This window comes from Scyliorhinus canicula, chromosome 12 (genome assembly GCF_902713615.1).
Source record: "Scyliorhinus canicula chromosome 12, sScyCan1.1, whole genome shotgun sequence".
NCBI classification, from domain to species: domain Eukaryota; kingdom Metazoa; phylum Chordata; class Chondrichthyes; order Carcharhiniformes; family Scyliorhinidae; genus Scyliorhinus; species Scyliorhinus canicula.
The window spans coordinates 113,683,078-113,704,634 of record NC_052157.1 but is presented as its reverse complement, the minus strand read 5'-3'; the positions used below and the strand labels follow the sequence as shown (position 1 = coordinate 113,704,634).

The 21,557-nt window shown below is 43.0% G+C and overlaps 1 protein-coding gene across 7 annotated transcripts in view; it reads right to left on the bottom strand.

Moving 5' to 3' along the window:
- The window catches only part of hip1 (huntingtin interacting protein 1), a 308,710-nt gene that overhangs the window by 94,806 nt on the left and 192,347 nt on the right, over positions 1–21,557 (bottom strand). For all 7 annotated transcript variants that reach the window (XM_038813806.1, XM_038813808.1, XM_038813807.1 and 4 more), the window contains 3 exons: positions 15,805–15,945; positions 13,678–13,735; positions 7,196–7,271 (listed from right to left, as the gene is read on the bottom strand). In XM_038813806.1, coding sequence (XP_038669734.1) covers positions 7,196–7,271; positions 13,678–13,735; positions 15,805–15,945 — 275 coding nt within the window. The remainder of the gene's footprint in view (positions 1–7,195; positions 7,272–13,677; positions 13,736–15,804; positions 15,946–21,557) is intronic.

Sequence of the window (21,557 nt, the reverse complement as noted above, 5' to 3'; positions counted from 1 at the left end):
ACACCAGCTCAAATCAAGTTATTATTGTGCATAACTGGCAAAATTACCCAGAACACGGGTACGATGGCCATTGGTAATTATTGGTTCAGAGCAATAGCAAGAATATGGGAACTCAGAGTACAGGAGGCATATTACCACACACCAACACCAGTCACCTGCTGTTCCTATACTTCAATGGGATGAATTTTACAAATTAGAGGATCTGTGTGAGAGCTTGCAGAGAGTCGCCACGCTCTGGCGCCATCTTGGTTTCACTTCTTTCTAAGAAATTAGCAGTTCTCGGTTAGGTGAAAGAACATGGATCAAGATTTGGGAATGAAGTGGGTGGCGCAGTGGTTAGCACTATTGCCTATGGCGCTGAGGACCCCAGTTCGATCCCAGCCCCGTGTCACCGAATGTGTGGAGTTTGCACATGAGTTTCGCCCCCCATGACCCAAAGATGTGCAGGTTAGGTGGATTAGCCACACTAAACCGCCCCTTAATTGGGAAAAAAATTATTGGGTACTCAAAATTTATTTTAAAAATGATTTGGGAATGAAGGTTGGCCCACCCGATTGAGAGCCTGCACAAAATTCTATCCATTAAAATGAATGGCTTAGGCTTCAGAATCTCTGATCAATGGTCCTGTCACACACACAACTGCACTGGCAGGGTGAACTAAAAGATTTGCCCTCCAACTCTTTTTCTGAACTCGTCTGGAGGAAAAGCTCAAACACTCATTTTAAAAGAAGGTAATTGCAAGAGCAAAGGAGTAATGATAGATTTATAGAAAACATTAGCCAGACCAGACATCAGCCTGGTCTCAGTCAGCCGAATGCTCTCCTCCGAATCACAAGGTTCTGGGTTCAAGTCCCACTCCAGGGATTTGAGCATCAAAAACTAGAATCCTACTCCAGTGCAGCACTGAAGGAGCTCTGCATAATCGGAGGTGCCCTTTTACAGCTGAGATGTTAAACTGAGGCTCGAATCGGCCTGCTTGGGTGTGGATGTAAAATATCTCATGGCACTATTTCAAAGGGGAGCAGGGAAGTTACTCCCAGCACCCTGGCCAATTTGTACCCCTCAATCAAAATTGGCAGCACGATAGCATAGTGGTTAGCACTATGGCTTCACAGCGCCAGGTCCCAGGTTCAATTGCCGGCCTGTCTGTGCAGAGTCAGCATGTTCTCCCCGTGTCTGCGTGGGTTTCTTCCGGGTGCTCCGGTTTCCTCCCACAAGTCACGAAAGACGTACTGTTAGGTAATTTGGACATTCTGAATTCTCCTTCTGTGTACCCAATCAGGCGCCAGAATGTGGCAACTAGGGGCTTTTCACAGTAACTTCACTGTAAACCTATTTGTGATAATAAAGATTATATAAATCACAAAAAAAAAACCAGCATCTGGTTATTATCACATTGCTGCTTGTGGCTGTCATGCTTCCTACACGACAACAGTGACAACATCTCAAAATGTACATCATAGGGCAGCACAGTGGCACAGTGGTTAGCATTGCTGCCTACGGCGCTGAGAGCCCGGGTTCAAATCCCGGCCCTGGGTCACTATCCGTGAGGAGTTTGCACGTTCTCTCCGTGTCTGCGTGGTTTTCACCCCCACAACCCAAAAGATGTGCAGGATAGGTGGATTGGCCACGCTAAATTGCCCCTTAATTGGAAAAAATAATTGGGTACTCTAAATTTATGGGGAAAAAATGTACTTCATTGGCTGTAGATTCCAGTGGTCATGAAAGTACTGTATGAATGCAAGTCGTTCTTTTTTTCTTTTACTCCCTCACTTTTGGATGCCCCATTATAGAAAGGACAAAGTCCATCGAACACTTGTATGGAGCACAGATTCACCTGGATGGTGGCACGGACTTAAAGACAGATAGTCTATCAAATATTCCTGGCCAGAATGGGGATGTCTGGGTTACACACCTGCCATTCACGACTGTAAACCACAGCCGTAAGTGACCAAATTGATTTTACACTGAGTCCCGTTTATCACAGTTTTTAAAAACTCCCTTTGAATAAATTCTGCAAATAAACTGTTTGCTCTGCTGAAAAACGCTCTGTTCAGCTGTGAGGTGAGACTTAAGGTACTGGCACTATTTCTAGTGAAGCGATGAAGACCAAGAGGTGATAAAATAGGCAGTTATATAGTCTTTTCTTTTTCATGCTATGCTTCCATTGGTTAGGATTTTAGTGGCAAACAATTTACCAATTGCAGCATATAATACAAACCCTAGGAAGTTATGGTGAACCTTTATAAAACAGTTCAGTCCCAAGTGAAGCAGTGTGCAGATCTGGGCATCAAACTATAGGAAGAATATGCAGGCATTGCTGAAGGTGCAGAAAAGATTTCCAAGAACAATTCCAAAGATGAAAGACTGCAGTTACAATAGTAGATTTGTAAATCTGGGGCTGCTCGCCTTAAAGAGGAGGTTAAGAAGAAATTTGCGTTGAGATGTTCAAAAATCAAAAAAGGATCTGTTCGGGTACACTGAGGGAGAATTCAGAATGCCCAAATTATCTGACAGCATGACTTTTGTGACTTGTGGGAGGAAACCGGAGCACCCAGAAGAAACCCACGCAGACACGGAGAGAACTTGCAGACTCCACGCAGACAGTGACCCAAGCCGGAAATTGAACTTGGCATCCTGGCGCTGTTAAGCAACAGTGCTAAACACTGTGCTATTGTGACGTCCAATTGTAGAAGGGTTAAGCACCAAGAGTGCTGACAGATCCAGTGGTAATAGGGGGAACATTTATTTTATGCAGTTAGTGATCATTGCTCATATCACAGTTGTAGAATATTGAAAGATGCATTGCCAATCTTTTCAATGAGCTTTCTATAGCCTTGCAATAGTTTGTTTTGAACTCAGCTGTACATCCTAGACGGAGTGTCAACATGGATTTCTACTCCTGTATAATGTATTAATTGGCTGCCTACCAAACAATACATTATAGCAAAAATCTCTTGTACATAATTCCAGCAATTCCATTAGGTATACCTGTACAGGGATTTGAAACTAAGCTCATTTGGTGCATCTCCAAGTTTTTCTTGAACCTGATGGGAATTGTAGTGTTCTGTGTTGTGATTTCTTTATCACCGACATTATGTTCAAAATCTCCACATTGTTAGTTCACTGTTATATATTAGTGTAAACGTGCAGGCACAGCGGCCGAGTGGTTGTGTAATCTCGAGGCTTGGACGTGATCCAAGGCGTGAATTCAATTCCTACCACAGTAGTTGGATAATTTGAATTCAGTAATTAAATAAATCTGTAATTAAAAGGCTAGCATCAATATTGCTGCAAAGATTCATCTGGCTCGCTGAAAACCTTTAGTGAGGAACTGCCAACCGTACCCAGTCTGTGGCTCTTAGCTACCCGCTGAAATGGCCTAACCAGCAGTTGTGTCAAATCATTACAAAGAAACAAGAATAATAAAACCAGATGGACCACCCACCATCAATCCAGGCATCGGACAAGAGCATGACATGATAGTAAGTCCCAAAAGACGTGCTTGTTAGGTGAATTGGACATTCTTAATTCTCCCTGTGTATCCAAACAGGCGCCGAAGTGTGGCGACTAGAGATTTTCATAGTAACTTCGCTGCAGTGTTAATTTAAGCCTACTTTCGACACTAATAAAGATTATGATTATTATTATTACAAATGACCTTCCAAATTCCTCCACGATTAGGACTTATCACAGTCATGCTCAAATAATCAGCCAACAGCCCAGACAACAAAATAATCCATCTGACGTTTCTTCTGTCCTTCCATAGGCAGGACAAGCCAACCAGAGGTGACAGCAAACTGGGAGACAGCCAGGACGGTATTGCTTTCAGAGTTTGCAGAATCAACCATGGACTCATTATGGCATCAGGTTAAACATGGGCAAGGAAATCTCCTGAAGATTACTACTCTCCCTCAGCTGGTGAAACAGTACTCAATGTTGCATGCCAGTTGAAGCACCAAGAGTAGCAAAAACACGCACTGTACTCTGGATGTGGGACTTCGATGTCTATCACCCAGTGTGGCTCGACAGCACCAGTACTGATAAAGAGTCCCGAAGAACATGTCTGTGAGACCTGGACTACGACTGGTGATGAGAGAGAACCGACATTTTTTAAAAATAAATTTAGAGTACCCAATTCATTTTTTCCAATTAAGGGGCAATTTAGCGTGGCCAATGCACCTAGCCTGCACATCTTTTTGGGTTGTGGGGGCGAAACCCATGCAAACACGGGGAGAATGTGCAAACTCCACACGGACAGTGACCCAGAGCCGGGGACCTCTGCGCCTTGAGGCTGCAGTGCAACCACTGTGCTACCGCGCTGCCCTATGAGAGAACCAAAATGAAGGAAATATCGACTTGACCTCATCAACAACTTACAGTTCCTTTATCGCAATGAAACAAAAAAGGGGCCTTGCCAGTCTCTCTGTGCAAGGTGCGGCTGTGCATGGCAAGATTGGTAGGGGTGGCCACCTGTGGAGACTAAATACCACCTTCACAATGAGGACACTCGCCATTGCATTGCATGGCACAACCACTGAGCTAAATGGGATAGATTTGGAGGAGAGCAACTCAAAACTAGCAACCCAAGAGGCACCGAGTCACAAAGAGCGGCCCTCATTATGCTCCACCATAATCAATAACCCCAACATCCAGGGTATCTGCCACTCTACCAAGACCAGCAAGCCAGAACACCAACCCTGTCTCAACATGTGTGGAGAAGAGCATGCCATAAGAAGCACCAGGCAGACATAAAAATGACTTGTACACCCGGTAAAGCTGCAACACAGAATTGCATGCATCCTAAACAGAGAAAATAGACAAAGCAATCTCACAACCAACAGGTCAGATCAAAGTTTGACGGCTCACCTACGTCCAGGTGTGAATTGTGAATGACAATTAAACAATTTGTGGGAGGAGGAGGGTCCAAGAGTATCCCCATTTCAATGATGGGGAGCCCAGCACTTCAGTTAAAATGACAAGGTGAAGAATTTGCAACCATCTTCAACCAGAAGTGCCAAATGCTAATACAATTTTGCCTATTCTATAGATCTGCAGCACCACAGAAACCAATCTTCAGTGAGTTTAATTCACTCCACCAGTTGTGTTCAATTCATTGTGGGCAGTAGTGTAGCACAGTGGTTATCACAGATGATTCACAGCTCCAGGGTCTCAGGTTCAATTCCCAGCTTGGGTCACTGTTTGTGTGGAGTCTGCACGTTCTCCCCTTGTCTGCATGGGTTTCCTATGGGTGCTCCAGTTTCCTCCCACAGTCCAAAGATGTGCAGGTTAGGTGGATTGGCCATGCTAAATTGCCCTTAGTGTCCAAAACGGTAGTGTGGAGTTACTGGGTAGCGGGGATAGATTGGAAGCGTGACCTTAAATGGGGTGCTCTTTCCAAGGGCCGGTGCAGAACCGATGGGTTGAATGGCCTCCGTCTATAATTCTATGATTCTACGATAGCAAGAAATAGTTCAGCATGCTGGATACAGCTATGGGCCATGACAAAATCCGGATTGCAATGCTGAAAGATTTGTGGTCCAGAACTCAATGCGACTCCAGCCAAGCAGCTCCAGTATAGTTACAATACAGGCATTTGCCCAATAATGTGGAGGATTGTCCAGGTATGTATGCCCTGTCCACAAAAAGCAGGACAAATGTAATCAGACCATTTACATGCTCTATTACCCAACTCCCCAGGTTTCATCGACAGTGCTATCATGCAACCCGTACTCATCTATCACCTGCTCACTGATGATCAATTTAGATTCCGCCAAGACTACTCAACTTCGTTTGCAGAGAAACCGTCTCTGCGTATATCAATCATGTCACTATTAGCGAGCATAAATGAGCCACGTTACAAGGTTGACTCAATTATCTAAAACTGGCTGTTAATGTAGTTAGTAGGGTACTTATTCCACGACCGGGCAGCATTTGCTGAATCACATCTAACAGTAGACACTTTATTAGACTCGGATACACATATCATTAAAATGTCAGGAACATACAGAAAATCATCAAAAAGGTCAACAGAATGCTGGTTGGCCTTTATATCTAGAGGACTAAATACAAAGAGGTAGATGTTATGTTGCAACTATACAAAGCCTAGATTAAAACGTGAGCAGTTCAGGGCATTGCACCTCAGGAATGGTATATTAGTCTTGAAAAGTCATGCAGTGCAGTTTTACCAGAATGATACCTGGACTCCCAAGGGTTAAATTATGAGGCGATTAGCAACGAATTGTAGAAGTTTGGAACTCTCTTCTGCAAATGGTAATTGATGCTTGATCAATTGCTAATTTTACATTAGCGATTCATAGGTTTGTTGAGCAATTATTTTGAGGGATATGCGGCAATGGGGTGTCGAGGGGATTGTCGCTGAAGATCAGCCATGATCTCACGGAATGACAGAGCAGGCTCAAGAGGCAAAATCATCTACTTTTGTTCATTTGACCAAATTCTACACCACACAATATAATTAAGATAACAGGAGGTTATTTCATTTCCAAAAGTATTATTTTGCACCTCTATACCTCGTGTTTTGCATAGTAATTGGCACTAACAAAATACTTGCTCTGCCACATGACATAACACACTCAAACTGAACATTTAGACAATGGGAATCTCTATAACCCCGGCAGATATTAGCATTACTACAAATGACAAACTCATCTACCTATTATATGATAAACTGTGGAGCAAGGCCGAGTTCACGCATGTGCTATTCTCAACTATTTTGTAAAAGGTCACGATGCATTCAACCTGGCATTTGTTGGGGTTAGTATCTAAGAGGTCAGTGACCACAAGATGCCTCCTGCCCACTCACTCCAAGTAAATGCCTTTCCAGGTTTCAAGAATAAGTGAAACTACATTTTCTAAGCACGATGATAAGACGTGGCGATATCCTAGCACAGTATTGCCATGCACAAGACCAAGAGGTCACTTTTCAATAATGGATTGGCCTCATTTGGCATTTTAATCCATAATATTAAGTGGTTCTATTGTTTTCACTGCCTGCAATGTGCAATGGTATGAGACAGATTTGAAAACAGTCTGCGAGCTGCCAACTGAACACATGTCAGCTGGTGTTGGTGTTAGCATCTCCTTCTCAGCAGTAACAATTTAAATGTTTGCTTGCCACAGAATGTGCACAAACAGCATTTCAGTCTATTTTTAGTCTTCAAAAGGAGCTTACCTCCGGGAGCTGCGGAATCTGGATCAACCGCTTGAAATACTGCAAGTTGCTGGATCTATAAAGTAATTCTTTCAGTCTGGAAAAAAAACCAGTAAAATTAAATACATAAACACTACTAAAGGTTAAATTAGAGTTTGGGGGGAACTATCCTTTACCTTGCAGACGCTGAATAGCAACTCTAAGCTCCTATTATTACCCCATCACCAAACGTCAAGCAAGTTTCCCAGAACAGTCACTGACCTCTTCTCCTCTGATGTTCTTCCCTTTATGGCTTTCCACCTCATAGTTCCCCAATCTCATACAGCTCTCTTCTACCTCCTTTCCAAGATCCATAAACAGGATTGCCCTCCCCAATAGATTATACTTTCATATTGTTCCTGGGCCAATTAAGTGATTTATTTCAGTCATATTCAGCTTGAACCATCTCTTCACAGTTTCTGCTAGGCATTGCTAGCACTTGGTTTTTATTTCAGATTTCCAGCCTCTGCAGTATTTTGCTTTGATTTCTTCCTAACCTTGACTCCATTTTTTTCTGCTTGTCCCAGGCTCGCCCTACCAGCATCCATGACTCTTCACTTTGGACCTAACCACCTCCTCTTTATCATGGACGTCCAATCTCTCTACACCTCACCCACGTAGACTGCCTGAGGGCTCTCCCCCTTTTCCTTTACGGAGGCCCAAACATCACCTTCTTCTGCCAGGCTGAACTTGCTCTCTCATTGAACAATTTATCCTTTAGCTCATGTCACTTGATGCGGGCACCCTTTGCATCCTAGTTATATCCATCTTTTTTTATAAGTTGAAATGTTCCTTGCTCCAATCAACTCTGCCGGGCAAATTGATGACCGGTGTCCTGCTCTGGCCCCAAACTGGAAAAGGTTGTTAACACTGCTTAAAATTTCCACCCTTCTCAGATTCTTCTTTTCCCTTGATTTCTCAATCCCAGATGAGATGAATCCTGGACTGCTGCGTGAGGCAAGGGAGGAGATTGCAGGGGCTATGACACTAACTTTTGAGTCCTCTCTGACCACAGGAGAGGTGCCAGAGGACTGGAGGGCAACTGCTGTGGTACCACTGTCCAAGAAGGGAAGTGGGACAAAAGATAATTACAGACCAGTGAATTTAACATCAATGGTAGGGAAATTATTGGAGAAAATTCTGAGGGACAGAATTGATCTCCACTTGGAGGCATTAGGATTGTTAGGATAGTCCTTGGAGAAGGATTAATCAATGATAGGCAGCACGGCTTTGTCAGGGGAGAGCATGTCTAACAAAGTTGATTGAATTTTTTGGGGAGGTGACTAGGTGTGTAGATGAGGGCAGTGGCGTTGATGTAGTTCACATGGCCTTCAGTCAGGCTTTTGAGAAGGCCCTGCATGAGAGACACATCAAGAAGAACCCATGGGATCCAGATCCGGAATTGGCTTAGTGGCAGGAGGCAGAGGGTGATGGCCGAAGGTTATTTTTGTGATTGGAAGGCGGTGTCCAGTGGTGTACCGCAGGGAGATCGGTGCTCGATCCCTTGATGTTTGCAGTGTACATTTATGATCTAGACGTGAATGTGGTGGTGTGGGGTAGTGGCAAATGTAATTGAACCCTGACAAGAGAGGTGATGAACTTTGGTAAGACTAACAAGGCATGGGAATACACAATGAACGGTAGGACACTTGGGAGGTACAGAGGACCAGAGGGACTTTGAGGTGCATGACCAAAAATCCCTGAAGGCAACAGGACAGGTAGATGAGGTGGTTAGTAAGGCATATGTGGTACTTGTCTTTATGAGCCACAGCATAGAATATAACAGCAGGGAGGTTATGATGGATGGAGCAGTGTAAAACATTTGTTCAGCCACAGCTAGAATATTGTGTGCAGTTCTGGTCACCACACTATAGGAAGCATGTGATTGCACTAGAAAAGGGTAAAGAGGAATTTCACCAGTACAAAATTATGAGGGACATAGATAGGATTAATCTTTAATAAGCGATTATTATTAATTGAGGAGCTAATAACCAGGGGCACAGATTTAAAGTTAAGGGACAGGAGATGTAGTGGAGATTTGAGGAAAGGCGTTTTCACCCAGAGGGTGATGGGAATCTGGAAACGACTACCTGAAAAGTGTTAGAAGTGCGATCCCTCAACATTTAGGAAGCATTTAGCTGAGCGCTTGAAATGCCACAGCAAACAAGGCAATGGACCAAGTGCTGGAAAATGGGATTCAAATGGAATGGCCAGCTCAGGCATGGTGGGCCTCTTTCTGTGCTGTAAAGGTCTTTGACTCTTCATCTTTGGTGATGAGGTGATCAACTAATATTTAACATAAGCCCACTGACCCCCACAGCTACCTCAACTGAACCTCCTTCCATCCGACATCATGGGATGACACCAAGTTCCTCCATTTACATTCCATCCCTTAATTTTTTTAAAATAAATTTAGTGTACCCAATTAATTTTTTCCAATTAAGGGGCAATTTAGCGTGTTCAATCCACCTACCTTGCACATCTTTGGGTTGTGGGGGCGAAACCCACGCAAACACAGGAGAATTTGCAAACTCCACAAGGACAATGACCCAGAGCCGGGATCGAACCTGGGACTTCGGCGCCGTGAGACTGCAGTGCTCCCACTGCGCCACCGTGCTGTCCCACCTCCATCTCTTCTATTCCAATGATGCAAACCTCCACACCAGTGTTCAAGATGTCTTCCCCCTGCCCCAGCATGGTTGACAGCACCCTCGACCATGTCCACCACTTTTCCCGCACTTTTTAAAAATACATTTAGAATATCCAATTATTTTTTTCCCCCAATTCATTCTCCCCATGTTTGCGTGGGTTTCACCCCCACAACCCAAAAAGATGTGCAGGATAGGTGGAGTGGCCATGCTAAATTACCCCTTAATTGGAAAAAATTGAGCACTCTAAATTTTTTTTTTTTTAATTAAAAAAAAATTCCCAATTAAGCAGCAGTTTTGCGTGGCCAATCCCCTACCCTGTGTATCTTTGGGTTGTGGGGTGAGATGAAACCCACGGAGACACACGGAGAATGTGCAAACTACACATGAACAGTGCTGCCCTATTCCCAGGACCAAATTAGGGCTCCCTTTATCCTCGCCCTCCACCACAGCTCATCTGCCTCCAAAGTCAGTGAATCATTTTTCACCATGTCCAGCATGATGTCACCAAAAACACCTTCCTCTCCTTTTTCAGCATTCTAAAAGGACCATGTCCTCATTGAGATTGTTCAGTCAGCCCCAACACCCTGTCACCTCTCCATGCAAAAACAGCTGTAATACCTACACTTTTATCTCCTCTCTCCTCAATGTCTCTGGCCCAACACGCTCCTGCCAGGTGAAGCACTGATTTATGTGCACCTCCTTCGGTTTAGTCTACCAAACTCGCTGCTCACAACATGATCTCTTCTACTTTGGGGAAACCAGTGCTGATTGGATCACTGTTTTGTGGCACCCCTCAATTAGTCCACAAGCACGAGCCTGGCTTCATTTGAATTCACCATCTTGCTCTCACACTGATATCTCTGTCCTTGGCCTGCTAAACCGTTACAGTGACGCTCAATGTAAGCTTTAGAAACAGCACCTCGGGAGATAGATCGAGTGGACGTTCAGAGACTATTTCCTCGGATGGATGTAGCGGTTACAAGGGGGCATAACTATACGGTTCGGGGCGAGAGATATAGGAGGGATGTCCGAGGTAGGTTCTTTACTCAGAGAGTGGTTAGGGTATGGAATGGACTGCCTGCTGTGACAGTGGAGTCGGACATTTTAGGAACTTTTAAGCCGTTATTGGATAGGCACATGGAGCACACCAGAATGACAGGGAGTGGGATAGCTTGATTTTGGTTTCGGACAAGGCTCGGCACAACATCAAGGGCCGAAAGGCCTGTTCTGTGCTGTACTGTTCTATGTTCATCTTTCAATTGCAGTCTTGTGGACTCAACAAGGAGTTCAACAATTTTAGCCTGTAATCTTTCCTCCAATGTGTTTCCTTTTCTTTATATATTTTGTTTTCATTTTTGCTTTCAGACAGCAGCCTGATCTAGGTACATCTTTTATTTCTTTATTCCTTTTCTTGCCCCAGCACCATTCCCTGTGGCCCTGTAATTTTCTGCCCTTCACCCCATCTCAGGCCTTGCTTTGTCCTTGCCCTACCCACCCCTTGCTCCATTCTGAATTTCCCAGTTGTTTTTTTAAAAATAAATTTAGAGTACCCAATTATTTTTTTCCAATTAAGCAGCAATTTAGCATGGCCAATCTACCTACCCTGCACATTTTTGGGTTGTGGGGGTGAAACCCACGCACCTCGGGGGATAGTGGTAAACAAATAATAAACAATAATATCAAAATAAAGTACTTAGAAGGAATTTAATGCCTGTAATGCTGTGGAAAGAACAGGTGCTACTGACTGAAAGACACATTTAAAAATGGCAAGTTTCACATCAGTGAATTATCTGGGGGCTGATGGTCAGAGCGCTTCCAGAAACAAAAAAAGCACATTACCTCAAAGAATAGGCCAATAAAAAAATGCACATCAAAGTCTATAAATCCTTCCACAGACTCATTCTACTATACTCCAGATATGCCTGTGTCCCATCTTGCACTCTGCTTCCCAAACTCTGCTCCACTGACAGACTCTGCTCCCCACTATCTCTGTCCAGCCACACTCCATAACCTACATTCATTTCCCCCCGCCCCCTTTAACCTTGTGACGTCAATTCCCCAACTCCCATTAGCCTTATTAAAACCCATTTTGTTCAGCATCCATTTGACCATTTCCCTTAAATTCATTCCGACACATTTCCCATGTTACAGCAGTTAAGTAGAAAGCATTGTGGGACATCTTGTGGTCATGAAAGGTGCCATACAAACACAGTGTTCTTTTACTCTTTCTCAAAACTGACAGCAAAGTGTGAAGTGCCTTCGGAAATTTTGCAATATCAAAAGCACTGCACTAATTTAAAGACTAGTTCTCAAATAAATTAAAACATTACAGGCAGGATTCTCCATTTGGGAGACTATGTTCTCTTGCTGGAGGAGATTTGCTACTGATTTGTGCTAAATCAGGAAGAAATTCAGTATCCCTCGCCATGCACATTTATGCATGGCGAAGAAGAGGAGGGATTCCCGTGGGAATTCCACCAGCAGGCCACCATTTGAGTAGGCAGCCCAAGAGGGAAGTCCCGTAGTTGGCCACCACCCCCACATACCGGAAATTAGCTTCCCACCCGTATTGCACAGCAGCCCCCCACTCCTGAATTTTCTGGGTGCTCCCCCCCACCTTTTCCCCCACCAAAGGGAGTGCATTCCAATCACACATCTTTACCCTTGAGTGATTTTGAAGTGCTGCTCTGGAAATTGACAGCACTTAACTCTCTTTGATGTCGTTGATATTTGTAAACATTGTGGTTTCAGCACTTAGACTTATTCATCCATGAAGCAGATGAATGAAGCATGGCTAACAGCTGTTTTGTGGAAGCTGTCAATCACAGCCCACTACCATAAATGAATGACTAGCTTGCAGCTAATGGACCCGAGAATTTATTAATAATAATAATAATAATAATAATAATAATCATCTTTATTATTGTCACAAGTAGGCTTAATTAATACTGCAATGAAGTTAATGTGAAAATCCCCTAGTTGCAACACTCCGGCGCCTGTTCAGGTACACTGAGGGAGTATTCGGAATGTCCAAATCAACTAACAGCACGTCTTTCGGGACTTAAACACAGCTCACACCTGTTCTCTTTCCAGGAATGGTGCTACCAGGTGAGTGTTACAACTTTAATTGTTTTCACTGCCTTGTTTGGACAGCTCTCTAACTTCCAGACAAGTGTCTCTTTTCTGGAGCAGTCCATTAGGGGAGGTCCCTTTAGTCAGGAGGTCTCTGTGGTGGGGTACGCCATTTTAGTGCATCAGGGAAAGTGTGGGCAGGTAGTGCATTGTCGGGGGAGCGTGGCCCTTGGCTGGACTTTAGGGGCAACTGCCAAAGGGAGTATCTAGTGATACCTGTTGTGATCCGCGTGCACGTGATTCCCGGCCCAGAGGACCGGGAAATGGAGAGGACCGGGAAATGGAGAGGGCCCGGAGAATCTGGTTCTGGGCCCACTCCAACCTCCTGCTGGCGTGCAAGCGCAAACCCCAATCCTATCGCCAGCAGGCAGTCTGAGCATAGCAGTCAGTTCAGTGCCCAGCAATTCAGATGCCCGATTCTCCGCCCAATCGCCATCAGCGTTACCAGTGTAATTTCAGAAGGAAATACTTCTCCAAGCAGTGCAGTGAAGAAAGCCGACATTCAAAAGCACCAATACTCAGCAAATAGAAACACTAAGCAGTTGCTGGGATATATACTATACTGGGAGTGGCAAAGATAGATGCACAGTAATATAGATAACCTTCATCGGTTTTCAGAATGTTAATTACTCTGAGGTAAAGCGCTGACATGAGATAAGCAAAGTGCTTGTTTCTACTTACTTTCTGAATTGCTCGTGAAATCGGTCTCTATGGCCTTGTAAAGTGTCTGCCGGGAGACCTGAAGAGAAATTGTAATTTTAAAACTGAAGTTCAATAGAGCAGTTTGGAAAGCAGGCATAAAACACAGTAAATTGGATTTGTTACATAAAGCACATAAAAATGTTAATAGTTTTGAGAGTGTTTCCCACTAGGGAGTCTTGTTTAAGATAATTGAAAATCAATGCAATCCAGATCACAACGTGTGGTGGCGCTGAATGCTAAAAACATTTCACCTTTCCCTAATTTATAATTAGCTTTTGCTACTTTATGGGGAATGAATTTATTGAAGTTACATCAAGTTACCAAGTCAGCTAAATGGAGAAAAAAATATTTGCTTCCTGAATAAATGAATGTCAAGGCTGAATCCTGGATTTGTACTCAACCTTCAACATTCATGAGAGAGTAAAGAGAAGACTATCTGCCCCATGGACAAACATAATTTGCATCCTCAGTAGCTTAGTTTGCAAACTGGAAACAAGCTATGAAGTCTTCATCATGATGAAGGCTAAGTCCTGAATCAAACTCAGCACAATCAGACCCCTAGCCCCAGAGTCACTGATCCCATAGATTCCCCGATGCCCAGAGTTACTGATCCCCGATGCTCAGAGTCACTAATCACACAGATCCCTGATATCCAGAGTCACTTATCTCACAGATGCCTGATACCTAGAGTCACTTATCTCACAGATCCCTGATACCCAGAGTCACTGATCTCACAGATCTCCGATGCTTAGAGTCACTAATCCCACAGATCGCCATGTCCAGAGTCATCGATCCCACAGGTCCCCGAGTCTCACCCAACACCATTACAAACCCATTCTTCTCCCCCTTCACACACTTGATTAATCACCGCTATTTTAGTTGCTACCATTTAGTCCTGTAATGCTCTCCACATCCTGGTGTAACAATAGGATTGAATAAATTATCTGGTCTTTTTTTTCATGAATTACAATGTTGGCAGCTACTTTTATAAACCAGCTTTAATGGCAGAGGGTAGCCAATTTAAGAATAGTTTTTAATGATTACAGCCCTGGCATGTAGTGTTCTCTCCTTTCTTCTGCAGCAGTTTGCTAAAGTAGCATGGGAGCAGTAAATCCACAGTCCAGTTGCTTAGACACCCATTAGAGAGAAGAGTTGGACGTCAGTCATGACCCTAACTACCAACTCTCCTCGAAGAGAAACATTTGCCAAACCCCAGGCAAAAATAATCTAACAGAAAGATGAGGAAAAGGAACTAAGACTACGTTAACAGTTGGCGATCTCAGGAGGTTCACGTGACAGGTACAGCCTGTTTTCAGCTAACTCATAAATGCATTTAGTGAGTGAAAATCTCAGAATTAGTCGAATGATACCAATTTGCTCGCTATCTGCAAGAGAGATTGCTGAAGAACTTATTTTCAAGCTGGGTTCCACAAGGGAATTTGTTAACAAGTTTTGTTATTGTGATATGGAAATAATAAAAAAGTATTTCTTTATTATTTTACTTGTGGTAGCTGGCGTCACTGTTGGAAATAAGGACAGAGATTTCAACAGTTACAACATGGCACCCCATGTAAAGCACATAATATAACATAACTTTGTCAATAATGCATTCCAGGTTAAAGTCCAACAGGTTTGTTTCAAACACGAGCTTTCGGAGCACTGCTCCTTCCTCAGGTGTAAGACTTCTTACTGTGCTCACCCCAGTCCAACGCCGGCATCTCCACATCAATAATGCATTCACCATTGCTTACTCACTTAACCTTTTTTAAAATAAATTTAGTGTACCCAATTCTTTTTCTTCAATTAAGGGGCAATTTAGACTGGCTAATCCACCTACCCTGCACATCTTTGGGTTGCGGGGGCGAAACCCACGCAAACACGGGGAGAATGTGCAAACTCCACACGGACAGTGACCCAGGGCCGGGATCGAACCTGGGACCTCGGCACCGTGAGGCTGCAGGGCTAACCCACTGCGCCACCGTGCTGCCCCTTACTCACCTAACCTAATGCTATGGTCAACAGCAAAAGACACACAGAATTGTCCTGTAAAAAACATGGTGTGGCACCAGTTACCTTATCAAACAAATTATATTTGTTCACACTTACAGGAATGTAACTTGAAGAGGAGTTTAACAGTGTAGTCGTAGAGGTGACTGCAGTCAAGAATAACCTGGATTAAAGGAGCCAATCGACACTGGCCAGCAGCTGTTACAGAGACCGATCTGGACATGTCCAGGGAACTGAAGACTGCAAAATAAAGGGGTGGGGAGGGGAAAAAAAAGTGTTTCAGCACACAATAATTCTGCGGGCATAAGCAAAACACATTAAGGCATCCATCGCTGCTGCTCAACGCTCGAGACAGAACGTCTTAAGTAACTTATTCCCTTAGAACCCACATTAAATGGCCATCTGTAAAATACACTGAATATATCCCCAAAAGCAATACATCAGAAAGAACCGTCTGTGTGAATTCAAAGACTGCAATTTGATTTAATGAAATTATCACAATGGGTCAATCCAGGAATGCATAATCCAATTATTGAAGGTTGTTGGAGCATGGAGTGCTCTGTCAAAGGAAATAGAGGAAGCAGACACTGTTGGGACTCAAACAAATATTTTGATAATATTTGAAGTAGAGGAAGATGCAGGTCTTCTAGGATAGTGCAGGGAAGCAGGATTATTTTCAAATGGCAGAACAAAGAGCCAGGACAAACATAATGGGCTAAATTAGTTCATTCTGTGCTGTAAAGTTCATGGTCCCCTTGGCCTTCTAAATATTTATTTGCTTCTCCTTTATATTTGCTATATTTAGCTTACTTTTCTTTCTGATTTCTCATAAGTTTTTTTTCAATTCCCATTTTAATTACTATACTCTTCCAAGCAGTTCCAGCTTTTGTCACACTATCCTCCTCACATGAATAAATCCACTCTGGGACTTAGTTAACTCTTGTTTCAATGCTTCCATCGTACAACCACATCATGTCTTAACTGGAAACTGGAAAGGAAATCAAGCTGTATCCAATTTATGACCATTAGGACAATGATATGAAGCTCTTCCCATTTTTGGATTGGAGCACTTTCGGATGGGCAGAAGGTGCTGGCACTGCAAAGTTAGTCAAGGTTCACCAATTTCAATAGCCACAACATAAATAATGAGTGTTCTGGTAAGTTAAATAAACTGTCATGTGAGAGTACATTTCAGAAATGAGTGTTTATAAATTGTGTGCATATAAATATTTGTAGTGAGAGTACCTTTAAGAAATGGGTGATTATTACTGCAGTGATGTCAGAGAGTGGGTGGAGCTGGGCTGTCTGTCAGCTTTTTACTTTCGCTTTAGGCTTTTTGCTGCAGGGTGGGTTTGGTTTCATTTTAGTTTTGGAGAAGCTGCAATCACAGCAAGATGTGTGTGAATCTCTGCAAGCTTATGAATGTCCATTTGCTGATTTCAACGTGATAACTGTTCTCAGTAATGAAGTTAAGCCTGAGGTGCTTCTATTTAAGGTTTTGTTTTAAGTCTTATGGATGTTAAACGGAAAGCTCAAGGGTTACTTAGTGTTGTATTCTTTGGGGGTTGTATTTGAATTGATGGTTGCTAAGATATTCACAGTATATTTTAAAAAAAGGTTAACTTGAGTTCATAGAATAAACAGTGTTTTGCTTTAAAAAAAATACTTTTTGATTTCTGCTGTACCACACCTATAGAGTGGGCCGTGTGCTCCCCATACCACAATCTGTTAATAGTTGTGGGTCAGGTGAACTCCATGATACACTTTGGGGTTCTCTAAATCCTGGCCCATAACAAAACCAATTGTGATCTTGAATGGAGTCTTACACCATGTAAGCTCCACAACTTCCTACACCTCCAGCACCGTCCACCATAGTTACTGGAAATTGTACCATCCAGAGGTGATGTTGGCATGGTCAGGTTCATTGTAAATTCCAATTTCAGGACAGATTGGAGAAGATACACAATCATTGATACTTCTCTTTCAAGAATTAGGTAGCCACGCTAGAAAAGGCCACATGGTAGCACAGTGGTCAGCATTGTTGCTTCACAGTGTCAGTGTCCCAGGTTCAATACCCAGCTTGGGTCACTGCCTGTGTGGAGTCTGCACATTCTCCTCATGTCTGTGAGAGTTTCCCCTGGGTGCTCCTGTTTCCTCCCACAAGTCCCGAAAGACATGCTAAGTAATTTGGACAGTTTGAATTCTCCCTCAGTGTACCCGAACAGATGCCACAGTGTGGCGACGAGGGGTTTTCACAATAACTTCATTGCAGGGTTAATGTAAGCCTACTTGTGACAATAGAGATTATTATTATTAAGTTCCTCATTTTATTAAAAATAAGCACTAGTGCAAGTTAGTCACAGCAAATCTTTGAAAAATGTATAAATCTGGATGACAAATCCAGTGATCTCCAGGTTAACAAACCAATGCCTGTCCTTCAAATGATGTAATCTGGTTATTTCAAGCTTTTAACCACATTCTCTCTTTGCATTGCACATTGTGGCATCATATTCACAGGCTCTGCCAGGCAAAAACAAGCCAATTGACCTTAACCCAAGCACACTGTTCAATTGTTTTGAGTACCATAGCTGCATTGAATAAAATATACGTCCAAACTGTTTGAGATATAATGTTTCTGAATTAACTAACACGGTTTGAATATTTTAGAGTAGTTGTTGTAAATTCTGCATTGTATTGCTGTATGATCCAAAAACAAATTGGTTTGTTAATTTACATTCCTAATGGCCATATCCATATAAATAATGGGATATCCTGTAATTTGAATGAGCTAACTGTGTACCGCTGTGAATGGTTTCTTAACTCTTATTACAGAGCCACTTGTTCGGAAACTTCCGAGTGGAGTGAAACTTAAAAAGAAAAATACATTTGTATTCGTTATTATTGCATCACATGAACCCGATATGGCTCCATACTTGAGTAATTTTGCAAGTGATATTAGGAGGCTGGAAATTTCACAGAAACATTAATCAAAAGAACATTAAAGGGATTTCTTTCAGCTATTTTCCACTGTATTTACAAAATTCTGACTTTTGAAAGCAATGTTCACAGCTATAACAAAAGCAATGAGAAGCCAAATCTTACGAAACTGGCCTTGCCAATAACCAGGGCTTACAAATCAATGACATTTCTTCATAGAATCATAGAATCCCTACAGTGCAGAAGGAGGCCATTCAGCCCATCGAGTCTGCACCGCCCCATGGAAAGAGCACCCAACTTAAATCCACACCTCCACCCTACCCTCATCACCCAGTAATCCCGCCTAACCTTTTAGACACTATGGGGCAATTTAACGTGGCCATTCCATCCAACCTGCACTTCTTTGAATTGTGGGAGGAAACCCACGCAGACACGGGGAGAAAGTGCAAACTCCACAGACAGTCACCTGAGAACAGAATGGAGTCCCTGGAGCTGTGAGGCAGCAGTGCCAACCACGGTGTCACCGTGCCACCCCTTATAAAAGATAAATGCTCCATGACAAACATTTCACTCTCCGGGCTTGTCCATGACTATTAGCAAGATACAGAGAGTGAACCTCAGTATGCAGTCTGGTGATGATACTGCAAGGTAACCACTTCAAGGGAGGGATTGAGAGAATGAACTGAGAGTCGGCTAAACTGTTACCTGAATGAAAAGGATGATCGTATACTTCTAAAACCCTCACGTTTCTTATCCAAATGCATGCAAGATCTCCTGTAACATCATTCATGGCAAATTGGGAGATAAGTATTTTGATGAGGACAGGAGTACCATAGCATTTAACTTACAATTTATTATTCTAGTAGTTGCTTGCAGTGCAGAACTTGATTACTGATGAGAAGAGAGACATGGTGCTGAAACTTTTCGTCTTTCACTCAGGACAAAGGCAAGAATGTCAAATTTCAAACAATCACAATAATTCGTACTGCAGGAGAAAAGACTGTTGTTGCCGCTGGCAAGTTGACTCAAATTTGCCGAGCCATTGCCATGTAGAAAGCAACTGGGAACAATGGCTCCTCAAGCTCCCAGGTAATTCAAAAAAGGCACAAGGCTAAACATATTCCTTTCATTTACAATCACTTCTTGCAAACATAATTGAACTATGTTGTGAGCTTGATTGATTACGTTGAATTGGCTGTTAGTGTAGCTATTAGCGTGTTCCACATTGTTCAGCAAGCCCTGTTAAATCTCAGAATCACATCTTAAGAGAAGTTTTGTTTTGGATTTCCAAACATTGGCTGGTTGGGTGCGGGTTTACTCCACTGATTACAAACAGCTGGGGAAATATGTTGTTTGGTTTGATCAGCCAATTGTTGGGGTGTATGGCCTACATATCTAGCATTGTACCAGCGTGGAAATTCAAATATATCAATTGAATGGCAGGCAGAAGATCGTGCTGCCACTGCTTAATCACAGCGCGAAATTTCGTTCTTGAACATTGTTCAAGATTTTGGGATACGTTGCCACTGCCCTGGGTAATTGGGTGAAAGGCTGCCAATTAAAGACCTGCAAAGTGTTGACCTACCTCAAATGAACTTAAAGTATCCCAAAAATCTATTACAGAAGCTGTTTCACACTGTTACAATGCACTATTTTCCGCTAATTAGATACTGTCGCAGTCCAGAAAGACGTTCCACCGACCACACAACTGAGCAACATCATGTGATTTGGACAGCATTGTAGCAGAGGGAAGCACAGTAGCACAGTAGTTAGCACAGTTGCTTCACAGCTCAAGGTTCGATTCCCGGCTTGTGTCAGTGTGTGTGGAGTCTGCACTTTCTCCCCATGTCTGCGTGGGTTTCCTCCGGATGCTCCGGTTTCCTCCCACAGTCCAAAGGTGTGCAGCATATATGCAGGATTGGCCATGCTAATTTGCACTTAGTGTCCAAAAAAAGGTTTGGTGGGGTTACGGGGATAGGGTGGAGGTGTGGGGATAGGGTGGAGGTTTGGGGATAGGGTGGAGGTGTGGACTTAGGTAGGGTGCTCTTTCCAAGGGTCGATGCAGAGTCGATGGGCTGAATGGCCTCCTTCTGCACTGTAAATTCTATGATTGTATGTTTGAATTTCAGCGCTGGAAGGCAAGTAAGTCATATATCCCATTAATTGATGGATCCAATCAAACAACATGTTCCACTGGTTGTTCATAGTAGACTTGTAATCAACCAGCCTGCAAACTCCCAAGGCAAAGCTTTGTCTGCCCCAGGTGATTAAATTATTAGGCAGCACTTGCTAAACAATCCTGTGTGCAAAACAGCCATTCTAACAACCAAATTAAGATAACCAATAACAAGGCTCATTTTCGCTTTCTATAAGCGAAATACATTTGTCCGCTGCAACCAGTTGTCTACAAACAGAAGGAATACATTTAAGCCTTGCACCTTTTTCAAATTACCTTGAAACCAGTTGGAGCCCTAGCTCCCTGTTGCTTTCTCCACGACTACATCTCAACCAGAGTCGACTTGCCTATCAGCAGCCTTTTCCACTGTAGTATAAATGTTTGCTATCGTTTGAAACTTGTGATTCTCAAGTTTGTCCTGAGAGTGCAAGACGCAAAGCTTCAACAACGTCTCTATTTTCAGAAATATTTATTATTCTGCTTCAAGGCACGGTTATGTTTAATACAGCTTGTCCCTTCAGGGCCATGATGTTCAATTGCAAATTTTCAGAACAATTGAAGAGTGGTTGTTTCTCTGGAGATTAGCAGCAGAAAACTACTGCTTTGCTTTTTTCTTCAAAAAAAATGGACTATTTTACATTTGTACCAAAGTGTGAGGTCACGGGCGTGACAGACTGAAAATCTTTTTTTTTAAACTAGCTCGATACGCTGTGTAATCCAAGGCATTGCCTTTTTAATC